The sequence below is a fragment of the Grampus griseus genome, assembly GCF_964374135.1.
Source record: "Grampus griseus genome assembly, chromosome: 19".
In the NCBI taxonomy this organism is placed as follows: Eukaryota; Metazoa; Chordata; class Mammalia; order Artiodactyla; family Delphinidae; genus Grampus; species Grampus griseus.
In genome coordinates this window covers 1,469,313-1,484,824 of record NC_139013.1, presented here as the reverse complement: position 1 = coordinate 1,484,824, position 15,512 = coordinate 1,469,313, and the positions used below count along the sequence as shown (strand labels likewise).

General features: G+C 45.0%; 1 protein-coding gene and 1 long non-coding RNA gene across 2 annotated transcripts; one reads left to right on the top strand and one right to left on the bottom strand.

The window, feature by feature from the left end:
- Nucleotides 1–148: 148 nt before the first annotated feature.
- LOC309836232 lies at nucleotides 149–5,691 on the bottom strand. The gene is made up of 3 exons (XR_014298130.1): nucleotides 5,575–5,691; nucleotides 665–761; nucleotides 149–282 (listed from the first exon to the last, which is right to left on the bottom strand). It is a non-coding gene; the product is annotated as an uncharacterized lncRNA (long non-coding RNA).
- A 115-nt stretch (nucleotides 5,692–5,806) lies between these two features.
- On the top strand, nucleotides 5,807–14,645 carry LOC309837085 (uncharacterized protein). The gene is made up of 4 exons (XM_082677427.1): nucleotides 5,807–5,890; nucleotides 9,386–9,424; nucleotides 11,371–11,497; nucleotides 12,800–14,645. Exons 2-4 carry the CDS (start codon nucleotides 9,392–9,394, stop codon nucleotides 14,353–14,355), a joined length of 1,716 nt encoding a protein of 571 aa, XP_082533553.1. The 5' UTR covers nucleotides 5,807–5,890; nucleotides 9,386–9,391; the 3' UTR covers nucleotides 14,356–14,645.
- The last annotated feature ends 867 nt before the right edge of the window (nucleotides 14,646–15,512 follow it).

The window sequence follows — 15,512 nt, the reverse complement described above, 5'->3', positions numbered from 1 at the left end:
CCTGACAACGCGAGCCAGTAACGCCCCTTTTCTGTGACGCCATCATTCCGGCCCTCACAGCCATCCCGCAAAGCACAGCCTACTGGGTAGTGTGATTCTTTTTTAAAAATTATTTTATTTATTCACTCATTCATTCATTCATTATGCGCTACGTCTTCGTTGGGGCCCGCGGGCTTCTCTGGTTGTGGCGCGCGTGGTAGCGTAGTTCTTGTTCTGCAGCCGGCCGGGAGAGGCTGTCTCTGTTTCTTCTAGGAGCCTGGGGCCCAGAGGCCTGGAGAGGAGCTGGCAAAGGAAATGCAGAGGCTCTAATGAAGGAGGCGAGGCATGGGATGTTCCTAAAGGGAACGATCCAGATTTCCCTGTTGTGTTTTTTGCGTCTTGTCATTTAAGATGCTCGGAATATAACAAGTGGACATACTGTATTGTAAATTTTTTAATGTTCGTATTCTGCTGCCTCAACATCCCCACAGACTGGCTGTGAGCACATCCCCACCCCACCACCCCACCCCGGGTGACTGGGTACACCAGAGTGATGAGGCTGTGGCCCCAACTCAAGTTCCCCTTCTTGTCCTCCCATGACTTAGTGACATTCCAACCCACCAATGAAATCCCCCCATGACTTCTGCCTGGATACTCCGCCCTGATCCCCAGTAATGGCACTTACCTAGGGGGCCCCACTCTTCTGCTTCGTTGAGAATGCTCTCCAGGTGCTCCTCCTATATGGCTCCTGTGTGGGGTGGCATGCCAGTCTCTCCTAGGACCTGTGAATATAATAAATCCTTTATATGCCTCCAAGGGTACAATTTCCACGACTGTGTTGTAGTGCTCCATAAAGACCCCACAAGTGGGACTTATTTCTCTCTTCACCATATGGGGGAGTAACACATGATATGATATCACTCAGATACAAAGTACCTTCACTCATAGCCGCAAACTAATAAACATTATCTTGTTTCTTTTCAAATACATGTGGATGGAAGCTTTACAATCAGTTTTCTCAGTTTCACTATGTTTGCTCAGAGTCAAGAAAGGGCTTCACACATGGCCATTACTGGGATGTTGGGGAGGAAGAGGTTGGTGTCCCTAAAAAAGATGGACAGTAGTGAAATCTTTTCTATAAACTTTTAAATAAATTGATGAAGTTCATCAAAAGTAAGTTGGGAAAATATAGGGTAGATTTTTTTTAAATGAGGGTGCTTTGACATAAATTATAATTTTAAGCATATGTTATTATCCAAGTATCTTTATTTTGTCTCTTCTGTTTTTTGAAGAGGTATTCCCTTTAAAGGGAGATATTGTTTTGTAGACTGCATTCAGCCAACAGGAACACAAAGGAAAACCTGAATGCACACACTGCAATGTCATTCAGTCACAAACTGCATGCTTTTTTTTTTTTTTTCTGGCCGGGCTGCACGGATTTCGGGGATCTTAGTTCCCCGACTAGGGATCAAACCTGGAGCCATGGCAGTGAAAGTGCCAAGCCCTAACTACTGGACTGCCAGGGAATTCCCAATAAACTGCACTGCTCTTCAACTCTATGTAGCTCAAAGCTTCAGAGATAATTTTGTAGGCTTCAGTATGTGCAATCAAGGAACAATTAAAAAAGAGTTAAGCCAAGATCATGAGAGGGGAAATGGATGATATCTGTCAGGATGCCAAGTCGGAAGTAGATGATGTGGTATTCTGCCTGTTTCCCACACAAAATAATTCTTTCCTGCATGAGTACAACTCAGTGTTTCTGTTGAAACCCCAACAAGTCCAACTATTTTTTCCATATATTTCTAACTCAATTTCCTGAAATAGATACTGCTATGGTCTCAATGTTTGTTTTCCCCTCAATTCTTATGTTCAAAACCTAATGCCTAATGTCATGATATTAGGACATAGGATACTTGGTATGTGGTTAGGTCAGAAGGGCTCTACCCTCATGAAAGGAACTGTGCCCTTATAAAAGAGGGCCCGGAAAGTTCACTGCTTTTACAATGTGAGGACATGGCAAGAAAAAGGAGGCTTTCTATGAAACAGGAAGTGGGCTCTCACCAGACACTGAATCCATGGGAAACTTGAGTTTGGACTTCCAGCCTCCAGAGCTGTGAGAAATAAATGCCTGTTGATTATAAGCCACCCAGTATATGATGTTTTCTTACAGCAGTTCGAATGGACTAAAACAAATAAAATTAATTTTAAAATATGAGACTTATCTGGGACTTCCCTGGCAGTCGAGTGCTTAAGATTCAGCACTCCCAATGTGGGGGGTATGGGTTCGATCCCTGGGAGGGAAACTAATATCCTGCTTGCTGCATGGCGCAGCCAAATAAATAAATAAATAATAAAATAAAATAAGATGGACTTCCCTGGTGGTCCAGTGGGTACTCCGTGCTCCCAATGCAGGGTGCCTGGGTTCGAACCCTGGTCAGGGAACTAGATCCTGCATGCATGCCACAGCTAAGAGTTCCCATGCCACAACTAAGAGTCTGCAAGCTGCAACTAACAGCCCACATGCCACAACTAAAAAAGATCCCGCATGCCACAACTAAACATGCCACAACGAGGATCCCACGCACTGCAACTAAGACAGGGCACAGCCTAAATAAATAAATAAATATTTTTTTAAATAATAAAATAAAATAAGAGACTTATCTGAAAAGAAGAGCCACTTACTAAATGTTTTTTCCTACTAGGAGAGTGCCTACCACGATCACAGTCTTAGTATGTGTGTAACAGGGGCACCTTATCCCTGAGATAAACATTTCATTATTATTTGAGCATGATGTTAGTTGTCCAAATAATTATCCTGAAAAATTGCTAGAGTTGAGGGATCCAGCTCTTGCCTCCCTGATCTTTACAAACTGTATTTTGAGGTAACTGAACGGAAGATTATGGAAAAACTCTTCTTTACAGAGGATTTCTAGCTAATAAATGCAGAAATAGCAGAAGTAGGTGAAATGTTTCAACAGCTTATAAAATAATCAACGACATCAGTGCATGCTGATACAATAGATAAAATAGATAAAAATACAATAGATAAAAGATGCATGGAAACTTGGTACCTGGAGAGAAACGCTAATAACATTGGAAACCAAACACAAAAGAGAGACACCCAGACATCAGAACAGGCTTATGTGATACAGTCACAATTTCTTAACATTGTATGTGGAGTATTAAGGCCAAAGGATGAATCTGAATTTCAAACTTGTTTGGATGGCAAGACTATTCACTGAAATTGGAAATGAATTTCTGTTATTCATGATGAGTTCATGGTGTGTTTAAGACATTCAAGTGGACGCTTTGGATTGAGGAGGTTGATGGGCATTCGGAACAGAATTAGGATCTGAGTTAGGGCTGGACACAGACACTTACCAGCTGGCTGAGCAGAATGAAGGATGTTTTGAAAACAAGAAATATGAAAATATTTTTCTTCTTATTTAAGAATTTACTGTATATCTACACTAACTTTAGAGCAATGGGAAAGCGTAGAGAATGTAGATATTTACAAACCCTAATAATGTCAATTTATTTCCTGTAAAGTTGCCAAAGGCATGTAAGGGGGAAAGGATAATATATTGAACAAATTTGCCGGAAAAATTATATGGTGGGGCTTATGTTAAAAATAAATTTAGGGGGCTTCCCTGGTGGCGCAGTGGTTGAGAGTCCGCCTGCCGATGCAGGGGACACGGGTTCCTGCCCCGGTCCGGGAGGATCCCACATGCTGCAGGGCGGCTGGTCCCATGAGCCATGGCCGCTGAGCCTGCGTGTCCGGAGCCTGTGCTCCGCAACGGGAGAGGCCACAACAGTGAGAGGCCCGCGTACCGAATAAATAAATAAATAAATAAATAAATAAATAAATAAATAAATAAATGAATTTAGGGACTTCCCTGGTGGTACAGTGGTTAAGAATCTGCCTGCCAATACAGGGGACACGGGTTCGATCCCTGGTCCGGGAACATCCTACATGCTGTGGCGCCACTAAGCCTGTGAGCTGCAACTACAGACCCCGCGTGCCTATTGCCCAAGAGCCACAACTACTGAAGTCTGTGAGCCACAACTCCTGAGCCCACATGCTGCAACTACTAAAGCCCATGTGCCCAGAGTCCGTGCTCCGCAACAAGGGAAGCCACCGCAACAAGAAGCCCGCGCACCGCAACAGAGTAGCCCCCGCTCTCTGCAACTAGAGAAAGCCTGCACGCAGCAACGAAGACCCAGCGCAGCCAAATATAATAAATCAATAAAATAAATAAATTAAAAAAAAAAAAGAATGTTGCCTTCAGTAGCTCCCTGGTGGTCCAGTGGTTAGGACTCAGCCGTGGGCCTGGGTTCAATTCCTATGCGGGGAACTAAGATCATGCAAGCCGGGCAGTGGGGCCAAAAAAAAAAAAAGAATATTGCCTTCTCAGGTTTTAAATCTTCCTCTTTTTAATTTGTAGTACTTAAAAAAATAGTAGTACTTATTGAATTTATTATTTATATATTAACTCTTTTAAAATTATAGGTAGCTCAATATCTTCTTAAAGGGTTTTTTTCTTGTTTCAATTTTAATTTTTTTTAAATAAAAGAAGCCTGCTATTATCATATAGTTTGTGCATATGCTGTGAAAATTTTTATATTTGCTTTGAGAACTCCTGCAAGGCATGACAAATTAATAGTGTTGTAGAATGTGAAATAAAATGGAATCACTGATGTCACGGGGTTTTAACGTGGAGCTGGAAGGCTATTAATTAGTGGACATCCTGCACCTCCCCACCTGGTGAAACCATGAACTTTTGATCTGAGCCAACCTGTAAATATTCCAAGGACTCTGCAATAACACTTGCAACTTGTCACACTAATGGACTATTACTTCCCTCTAGTGATAGTCTTAGTACACAATCCTGTTCAACCAAGACTAACTTCTGCCTCCAATTCCAATTAAAATTCTGTAATACAAAACTCTCTTTGCATTTAAAATCCCCTGTATTTTACTCCCTAGCAGAATACCTTTTGGGGTGCTACTTGAATGCGTGTCCCGAATTGCAATTCTGCAAATCCCAAGTAAATGTGTTGTGCTTGATTACTGCCTCTCAGGTTTACTGAGGTGGACAGTATCAACGATAGACTAATGTTATCTAACTTTATGTAGTTATTATTTTAGACAATAATGAAGTACACCGAGATTTTTTTTGCATATAATTCCCTTTTTCATTCCAAAATCTTATTGAATTGATTTTTCTTACTTGAAAACTCTTCCAAGATTTTCATAAAGAAACAAAAACAACAAATAAGGACTGCGGCTTGTCTCAGTCTTTTCACAACTGGAATGCATTTTTTTCTAATCCTATATAAAGTTTTATGCTGAGAAATACGAGCTAAAGCAGAATTTTATAAATGTTATGGATACAGGTTTTGCTGGGTCTAATTTTATGTGTTTTATTTAATTTTTTTTTTTTAATTTGAAATATAGTCGATTTACAATGTTCCCTTAGTTTCAGGTGCTGTAAATACATTTTTTTCCTGGCCGCGCCATGCACCTTGGGGGATCTTATTTCCCTGACTAAGGATCGAACCCGCCCCCGCTGCAGTGGAAGCCCGGAGTCTTACCCACTTTACCGCCAGGGAAATCCCTTGACGCGTTTCTAATTTGTCCTTCCCGCACCTACTTGGCCCATTAATGCCCAAACAGGTTGGGGGTGGGTCTAGTCCGCACCGCACTCGGTGGCTTGAGGGGAACTACATTACCTAGAAGACTGTGCGCGGATCGGCTTGTTCTCCGCACCAATGAAGACCCCAAACAGAGGTTCTTCCGGGATTGTGAAATACGAGGGGACGGAACTTCCGGTGTCTTTCTGTTGGCGGCGGTTTGGGGTCTTTGCTGCGTTTGCAGGACCAAAGCTCTAGATCACTAGGTGCAGCCCAGGTAACGGAAACTGGAAAAAGCTCGAGGGGACGCCGTCCACACTCCGCGGGAGTGAGCGGGATGCGGAACCTGCTTCCGGAATATTCGGGCCACGTTACCACCATTATCCCGCCGCGCTCAACGGGTCCTACGGCAACCAGCGGGCTACAAGACCCGACCTGTAAGGTCGGATCTTAACAAACGGCACCGCGAAACAGAGGAAAGCTTCAAGTGAGCTTTATTAGGGAGCGCTCCCGGGCGAGGTTCACTGGTCCGAGAGAAAGGGGTCAGAGAAGTCGCGCCCAGTACTGGATGAGAGGGATTTTTATTGGGGTAAAAGCAGAAGGCGGCTTGCAAGGGGAGGGGGTGGTTTGCTATACAGGGTAATTCCTTATTTGGTGAGGATACAGCAGGGCCAGGTGTTGGTTGGTCTGTTGTGGGGCGTAAGCCCATTTTCCCTTCCCATCAGCCCCATTGTTTTCTGGGCAGGAAGTTAGAGTCTCTTGTTGATTCCCAGAACAGGTGAGGTCGTTATGTCCCAATGCCTCTCCTACCTCATACTGGTCGATGTTTTCTCTTACCCCCCGGGCCTCCTTTCACCCGGGCCAACAGATCTTACACGACCTAGGTGACTGTTGGGGCCCCCCAGATCCTGACCCGAATCCTCAAGCCTCCAATGAGGGTCTCCTGTTCAGGGCACTGCGGTTCAGGCCCCTGTCTCCAGAACTTTAGGTGTGCGTGTGTGGTGGCCCTATTTCTGACAGGCCGTATGGAGAGTGTTAAAGGCTGGGGGCTTGGCACGTGCAAATCCTTGGAGAGTCACAAGAGCCGGGAACATTCTGGAAACCTGGGGTTGGAGTCCCTTCTTCAGAGACGTGGCATTATGGAGGAGTCATATGAGCCCTTCTGGGCCAACAGTCGGCATTTTGGAAGTCATGGAGGATTGTGAATAAGACACACTGAGTTAGTTTTAAAGTATTTCAGAGGCTGCTCAGGGGAGAACAGACTGGGAAGGGGGAGCTGAGGGTGGAGGCAGGGAGATCTGGGAGAGCCTAGTGCATTCCACTCCAGAGAGTAAGTTGGTTTCTGGACCAGAGTGGTGCCTATGGAAGTTATTGACCTGAAACAAATAGTTTCCCAGCTATTTCTTCTGCAAAGATGAGTTTTTTTCGGGATCATCAGGGAATTGCAATTGAGATGTGCGGCCATGATGAACTAACACTTTTATAGAGATTAAAGAGGGAAGTTAGAAGGGCTATAGTCACCAGAGTCCATGGCTTTTCGTTGCCTGAGTCCTTTCCAGGAGAGAAGAGAGTCGTCTTCTTCCTTTTGGATACTGTTATTGTCTCAGGTCAGTAAGGGCTCCCCCTTCTGGTGTGCCAACTCTAACTGAGGTTTCTGTTTATTAATTTTTTACAAAGGAATACAACTAATAAGGTTCATAATAAATCTGCAAGATAATTGGCAATGAATGTTCTAAGCAAAAGGACAGAGTAAAGGACAATAAAGATTTTCTTTTGGCTGAGCATCTGGAAGACATGTCAGGGAGAGATTAAAATTGGTTTTTGGAGGGAGTTCCCTGGTGGTCCAGTGATTAGCACTTGGCGCTTTCACTGTTGTGGCCCTGGGTTCAACCCCTGGTGGGGGAACTAAGTAAGATCCTGCAAGTTGTGTGGGGCAGCCAAAAAAAAAAAAAAAATTAAGGAGTTAACAGTTGGGGCCAATTGGTGACACAGGGGCTGCTGGAGTCCCTAATCTGGAATTGGGGGAGGAGGTCGCTAGCTCAGCAATGTCCATGTGGTGACAGCCTAAGTCCTGGACTCTGGCCATGTCTGGACTCAAATTTAGGAGGGAAAGTCTTGTCACATTTCTGTGCAAGGAGACCTCAGATCAAAGTAGAGAGACCTGGGGTTGGAGGGCAGGGCAAACTGGGTGGGACTTTCTGAGGTTGCCTGAAGATGGGAGGGTCCTGTGGTTCCAGGGCTTTCTGGGGAAGCAAGGGTATAAGGAGTAAGGAACCTTGCCTGAGATGGAGATGGAGAAGGAGTTGTGAGATTGTATAGATTCACTGTTCTGAACACTCAGCCGACTGCCCACTCCTTGTGGAGTCAGAAAAATGTCAGAAATGCTGGTGGAGCAGCCCAGGCCCAGTCAAGGGCACACGTGCCTCAGCTCTCCCAGGAAACTACAAGGTTAAAAATGTATAGATTTGGCAAGTTAATCTTGTGTAAGCAAGTAATAACTGCTTAAAATGAGAATATATATCTGTGTTATAATAATATATATATGTTTAGGTTTTGTCTTGAGTTCTTCACATAGAGCTCTGAACCCCTTAGAATTGCCTGGGAATTAGGACTGTTTTTGTTATTCACAACTAGCCCTTTTTATCACGTGGAAGTTTATTATAATGAAGTGACATAGGGTGGATTCTCCAGATACCCTCAGGATGGGAGTGCTCTCTAGAAAAAACAAGTGATTAGACGTTTCAACTCCCAGACCTACCCGGCAACTCCTAAGGATCTGAGGGGACCTGGAGATTAGGTATAAAAACTGCTGAACAATGAAGTTCAAGGTTCCTTCAGATTGGTGAACACATTGAAATTGTGGAAGTGCTGGAAGGGTGGCATGTACTGAAAGGACCTGGAAACCCCTGATGCCCTCTACCTCCCCCACCCTGACGTAGACGTCATTTCCATTTGACTGTTCCTAAATTGTATACATTACAGTAAACCAGAAAAAGTAAGAAAAGTGTTTTCCTAACTTCATGGGTCATTTCAGCAAATTATCAAAACCGAGGAGGGGTTTATGGGAAACCCTGAATTTGTAGCCAAGTGGGACAGAAGTCCTGGTAGCCTGGGGACCAGGGATCGGAACTGGCTTCTCAAAAGAGGGCAGTTTATGGGCTTAAACCAGTGGATTCTATCACTAATTTCAGGTAGTGTAATAATAGGAATGAATTTTAGGGCACCAGGGTGGTGTCATAAAATTAGATAATTGGTGGTTGAGAAAAGATACTTTGTCTCAGAAAGCCTTGAAAGACATGTAAGAAAAACCTAATTTTCAAAAACATTTATAGAAATCTTAATCCTGTGTTCTGTAATAGCTGAATCTTACCATGGGAGAGGTAATAATGCATTTGGTATGTACACATTATGAGTTAGACATCCTAAGTGTTGCCGTTTACATGAAGACACTGAGACTCAAAGAGGGTGAGTGGGTTCTTTTTGCCACACCACACGGCATGTGGGATCTTAGTTCCCCAACCAGGGATGGCACCCGGGCTCCCTGCAGTGGAAGATTTAAGTCTTCTCCACTGGACCACCAGGGAAGTCCCAAGGACATTGAGTCTTTGTCTAAGGCTATCGAGTTGTCAAGCTATAGCTCTGAAGAGTGAGGATCTGAGGTCAGAGGTCAGCCTCAGATGACTCATGTCCAGGAAAAGGAAGGGAAGAAACAGCTCAGCCTTTACATCCTCACCATAATCACCTTTATCTCAGATACTCCCTCTTTTCACAGGTTCCCATGGTGGCAGCAGCATTTATGGTCCCTGGACAGGTAAGTGGAAGAAGCCCCTGTACCTACCCAGATGTCCTCCCTACCCCTGGTCCTGACACACAGATATAGGAGACAGTGTTGTCCTGGGATTATGGGCCCTTAGGTCTGGACCCTGGCATCATCTCAGGCACAGGATCATTAATCAAGGCAGAAGTTGTACAGAGGTGTTCCCATGTGTCCAGTGGAGAAGGTCAAGTGGTGACATGTCCTTGGGCACAGCCTGGAGATAAGACTGAGAGGGGAGTGTTCAGGGAACTGCAGGACCCATGACTTGGGCTGATAAAGACTGAAGTCATGAGTCATTCCTGGGATGGGAGCCTGAGGAGCTGGGCCTCTCCTGAAGGGGCGGGTCCATGCCATGTTGGCCGCAGAGGAGGGAGGTGATCTGACGCTGGGTCTGAAGAGGCTGCTCTGCCTGCAGAGAGGAGGAAGATGGTGGTGGTGGTGGTGGTGGGGTGCGAAGGAGCCAGGGGTCCAGTGGAAGGCACAGTCTTCCACTGAATGTCAATTGTGGCTGGATCCTGGCAATGGCTCTGTAGCAGGAGAGGAAGTGAGTTTCTCAATCTCGTTGGTGGTACACCTGACTTTCTGCTGTACAGGATGAGAAAGAGTAGTCTGACATGACCCCAGGATGTTTACCTCTAAGTGACGGTGGGGACGCCATATCTGAGACGGGAAGTCAAAAGTAGGAGTAATGGACAGAAGGAATCTCCAGAGTTCTGTGTCCCCATGCTGAGTCTGAGATATTGTTGGGGTGTCTCACAGGAGGTGTCAACTGGGCCATTGGAAACACACCTGGAGTTCAGGGAAGGTGGGGTTCAGGATTGAAGATACCCCTTAGCAGGTGGATGGCATGTGGACCATGTCAGATTCCAGGCCCTCAGGTCATGTGTGGGTGCCATGAAAGTTGTAGGGTGGGGAGGGTGTTCTCCGTAGACTGGCTCATCTCCCTGGGCACAGGGACAGGGGTGGCTGTCATCACTAAGATGGATGAGTTAGTGCAGTGACCATGAGTGTGGGGGGGTGCAAGTGGCCTCAGGGGAAGTCCTTGTCGTGGCACAGGATTTGAAAGGGTGGATAAGGTATGGATTCAGAGCAAAGCAGGAATGGAGGTCAGATGACAGGGAGGTAAGGCCTGGGGCATTTTTTCCCCTCCACAGGTTCAAAGTTTTGTGATGACTGTGGTTGGAACCTGAAGAGTGTGAGACTGGACGACAGAACAGCTGAGGGCAGATGAGCGCAGCTGAGACAGCGTCTTGGGCTTGGCTGGGGGGTGGGGGGCGGGGCTTGGAATGAGAGGAGCAGAGAGAGGAAGGGGTGAGTGCTGCGGGGTCAGTCGTGGGACACTGTAGAGGACTAGGGCTCCGGGCATCTGACCCCACACAATGTCTGGGTGCTGATGTGGGAACAGGGATCAAGGCCTTGTGGGGGTATGGAAAACAGTGCTGGGACCACCTGTAACAGCGGGTCCCACAGAGGCCTGGGGAAGCACCGCATGCTGGGTGGCACATGGGGAACAGAGTGAGGTGCCGAAGGTCTGAGGCTGAGGTGGTTGCGTGGGGCTCACGGTCGGGCACGTGAGGGAGTTGTGAACCTGCAGGGCTGGGCAATGGAGATGGAGGGAGTGTGAGCATGGACTCAGGGCCTTTATCCCCACACTTTACTCCAGGGGGCTGAGGACAAGTGTCATTGTATGTGGGGTGGTCTGTTTGATCTCAGGAGAGTCGACTCTGAGGAGAGTGGCTGGGGTTCTGTGTGGCAGCCCCAAAGCATCTGTGAGACTGCTTGTCTCCCTCTCTGTTTTAACTAAATGATGTAATGCTAGCAGGTTCCTGTGACATGAGGACCTGGTGTGTCCTCTGAGCTGGGTCACTGGGGTAGACGACCATGATCTGGGGTCCTGGTTGCAGATGCTGCTGTGAACTCACTTGTCCCCCTCATGACAGGGCCATGTGATCTTTGAGGATGTGGCTGTGTCCTTCTCCCAGGAGGAGTGGGGTCTCCTTAACGATGCTCAGAGACTCCTGTACTGTGACGTGATGCTGGAGAACCTGTCACTTATAGCCTCCCTGGGTAAGGACCCCTGTTCCACACTGTTGCCCCGTATGGGACTCTGCCCTTCTTTTTGCATGGCTCACTCCATCCTTCCCAACCTGGACCTTGGACATTGCTTACTTCCCCAATTTCCTGGCACTTGAGCTGCATTCCCCCCCCCCCCCGTGTGTGTTCAGCCCTGTACCATAGGCTCTGAAGCCTTTCACAGAAGCCTTTGGTCTCAGAGGCTTGAAGCCTGTCCAGCTGATGCCACTTAGCTTTGCCACTGCTAGGTGTGTTGACTGTTCAGATGTGTGCAAGATCTGTGTCACACATTCTAATCCTTTTTTTGCACTGCCTGTGTCAGGAATTACAGACACTTACATGGTCAGCATTTGTGGTCAACCCTAGATTATTTTTGCAAGACTCCTTAAGGTTCTTCTAGTGATACATTTTTTTTCCTGAAATCTGTCATTGGTTGGTTCACTCTGGGCCAGTGTCTTTCTCCTAATGGCCCTATTTTCCTCTGAGGAGTTTGATCTGGTAGGGCTCATAGTCACCCAGCCTGAGCTGAAAGCTGGAGGCAACCCTGGGTGCCTGACGAGGTAGGCCCCTGTCTAGTCATAGGACGAGGGTTAATTACATCCTGAGCCTGGTGAGCAGGAGCTGTAGGAAGGCATGATATCATTGATGAGTTCTAATCCTACAGGGAAATGTCCTTTGATCTCTCCTCTTTCAGCGTCAAGACTCATCATGCTCATACTTAATTTCTTTCTTCCACTTCTCCCCATTTTGACACTTTGCCCACTTTTCATTTCTACTGTGATTTCTGACTCCTGTTTTCCACCTTAGTGTCCTCCAAAACTCTCCTTTCCCCCTGTCTGCACTGTTCTCCAATTTTATGTATTTTATATATTGTATATGCATATCGTTAGTGTATCATGAGAGATACATGTTTACTTATATTGTCTTTGAACACTGATAGTCAGGTGTAATTGCATTTTCCTGGATTGAGACACGCATTCTACAGAGCTGACCCTTGTCACCACCAGAAAGTCCTGCTGAAAGCCATTGGCTGAGGAGTGGGTTGTTCTAGCCTCTCCTCTCAGCATGGCACGACATCCTGGTATCCTGTGTTCTTGCGGGTTTGAGACATTTCCTATTCTGTGACCATCAGAGCCCTAGTATTGCACAGTATCCCCTTCTACCACTTGACCCTTCCTCCCTTGTTTTAATAACAAACCCATGGGCTTATACCTACATGTGTCATGCACAAATTTGTAGTAGACTCCTGTACCACCAATGTCTCCATACAGTTTATCAGCATTTTTGTGCTTTCAGGGTGTTGGTGTGCAGTAGGTACTGAGGAGGCTGCTTCTGAACAATGTGTTTCTGTAGAACTAGTGACACAAGACAGGAATCCAAATCCAGACCCATCTATCCTGAAGACTCTTACTTCAGATATGGGTGCCCTGGTAGAGAAATGTGTTTTGTACCTGACTGAGCACCAAGGAGTGCATTCTGGGCTGAAACCATCCTCTTCTGGGGCCTGTGGGAAAATGTTCACTTCTCACCTACAACATCACCAGAAGCAGCCCAGTGGAGAGAAACACCTCAGAAGTGAGGAAAATGGAGCCTTGCTTATGACGAGCTGCAAAGTCTTTTTACCCAACAATATGTTCACATGCGGAGAGGTTGAGAAGGCATTCCTAAGAAGCTTGGGCTTTCCCCATCACCAGCCGTCCCACGATGGAGAGCACCCAGGTAGAAGCAGGCAGAGCAGGGAGGTCTCTCACCCTGGGCAAGGGCATTATGAGTGCAACGAATGTGGCAAAGCCTTCAGTAAGAAGTATAAATTCATGGAGCACCTGAGAGTTCACACTGGTGAAAAACCTTATGAGTGCAGTGACTGCGGGAAGTTCTTTAGACTCACCTCCAGTCTTACTCACCATAGGAAGGTTCACATAGGAAAAAGGCTTCATGAGTGCCCTAATTGTGGGAAAGTGTTTGCCCACAAATATAAACTTGTTGAGCACCAGAGAATCCACACTGGAGAAAGACCCTATGAGTGTAATCAATGTGGGAAAGCTTTCCTTCAAAAGGATACACTTGTTAGGCACCAAAAAGTCCACACTGGAGAAAATTCTCATAAGAGCAGTGAATGTGGGAAGCCCTTCCTTTACAGAAAAAATCTCCTTGTGCATCAGAGGAGAAAAGAAAAGCCTTATGAGTGTAGCAAATGTGGGAAGTCATTCGTCTTCAAAAAAAGGCTTCTTGATCACCAGCGAATCCACACCGGAGAAAAGCCTTATATGTGCAGTGAATGTGGGAAAGCCTATGTCTACAAAGGAAGTCTTGTTGTGCATAAGAGAAGTCATACTGGAGAAAAGGCTTATGGATGTAAATGTGGGAAGTTCTTTACAAGCAGCTCTGCCCTCAGTAAACACCAGAATGTTCACACTGCAGAAAGGCCTTATAAGTGCAGTGAATGTGGGAAAGCTTTCAAGGTCAAAATTAAACTTGTTGAGCACCAGAGAATCCACACTGGAGAAAAACCCTATGAGTGTAATCAGTGTGGGAAAGCCTTCAAGCTCAAGTATTCACTTGTTCGGCACCAAACTGTCCACACTGGAGAAAAGCCTTTTAATTGCAATGAATGTGGCAAGCCTTTCAGTTACAAAACAAGTCTTCTTGAGCACCAGAGAATCCACACTGGAGAAAGGCCTCACACATGCAATAAATGTGGGGAAGGCTTTGTCTACAGAAGAAGTCTTGTTGTCCACCAGAGAATCCACACTGGAGAAAGGCCTTATATGTGCAGTGAATGTGGAGAAGCCTTTGTCTATAGAAGAGGTCTTATTGCCCACCAGGGAATCCATACTAGAGGAAAACCTTGAGTGTAGTTCTTTGCAGGCAGCTCCAGGCTCATAAAAAACAAGAAAGTTCACACTGGAGAAATGCCCTCCAGACTTAAGCTTTCCTTCACTTGAGTTAATATCTAGCAGCATATAGAGTAGGTGTCATAGAGTAAGTGAAAATTTAACTTACGTGGAGCCAAACTTTCGTAGACTGGTAGTATCCTGTTACCGTCTTACCAGAAGCACCAGAACGTGAGTTCCTGTTCTTTACATTCTTATCAACACTTGGTATGGTCAGGCTTTCTAACTTCAGTGATGTAAGAGGTGTATAGTGGTATCTAGTGATTTTAACTAGTATTTCCCTATTGACATGATGTTGAGTGGTTTTTCATGTGATAATTTCATTCATAGTTTTTTGAAATTTCTGTTTATATGATTTGTCATCTTAATTACTGAGTTTTGACATTTCTTCATGGATTATTGATTAAGGTTCTCTAATGGAAATATCTGACATTATTTTCATCCAGAATTGGTCTTCTCGTTTCAGTAGCTTTTCCAGAGAAAAAGTTTTCAGCTTTAATGGAGTCTTACTTGTGCATTTATTCTTTTACTGCTTATGCTTTTGGTGTTCTATCAATAAATGAAAAATGTTTCCCAAATTTAAAGACAGAAGTTTTTCTATGTTTCCTTCTGAAACTTTAAAGTTTAGTTTTTTTTATTGATGTAAATGATTCATATTTAGTTCATTTTTGGAAGTTCTTTTTAAAATATGGATACCCAGTTGCTGCAGTGATACTGACTTAAATACCTTCTCCACTGAATTGCTTTTGTATCCTCATTGAGGGTCAATCATATGTATATGTTTACTTCTGAACTTTATCTTCTGTTGCATTTATCTACTTTATTTATGTCAATCCTTTCATGTGTTGAATAATTTGTTGTTTTAATATGCCTTGAAATCAAGGTCATGTACTCCTTGGACTTTCTTTTTCAAAGTTGTTATGGCCATTCTTAGTCCTTTGCCTTTCCATGTGAATTTTAGAATCCACTTGTGAATTTGAACATCCCAAAAACCAACTAGGATTTTGACTGGAATTGCATTTAATCTTTAATTTAGAAAGGCATACTGAGTGTCCCAATTCATAAACATGATAGCTTCTTTTATTTAGATCTTAGATTAATTTTTGTTAGCAATG

Bases quoted from the DNA above. Each gene is read 5' to 3' on its own strand.
- LOC309837085 (XM_082677427.1), top strand. From the start codon at position 9,392: ATGGTGGCAGCAGCATTTATGGTCCCTGGACAG. The intron at 9,425-11,370 runs GTAAGTGGAAGA...CCCTCATGACAG, and splicing joins CATTTATGGTCCCTGGACAG to GGCCATGTGATCTTTGAGGA. The intron at 11,498-12,799 runs GTAAGGACCCCT...TTGTGCTTTCAG, and splicing joins GTCACTTATAGCCTCCCTGG to GGTGTTGGTGTGCAGTAGGT.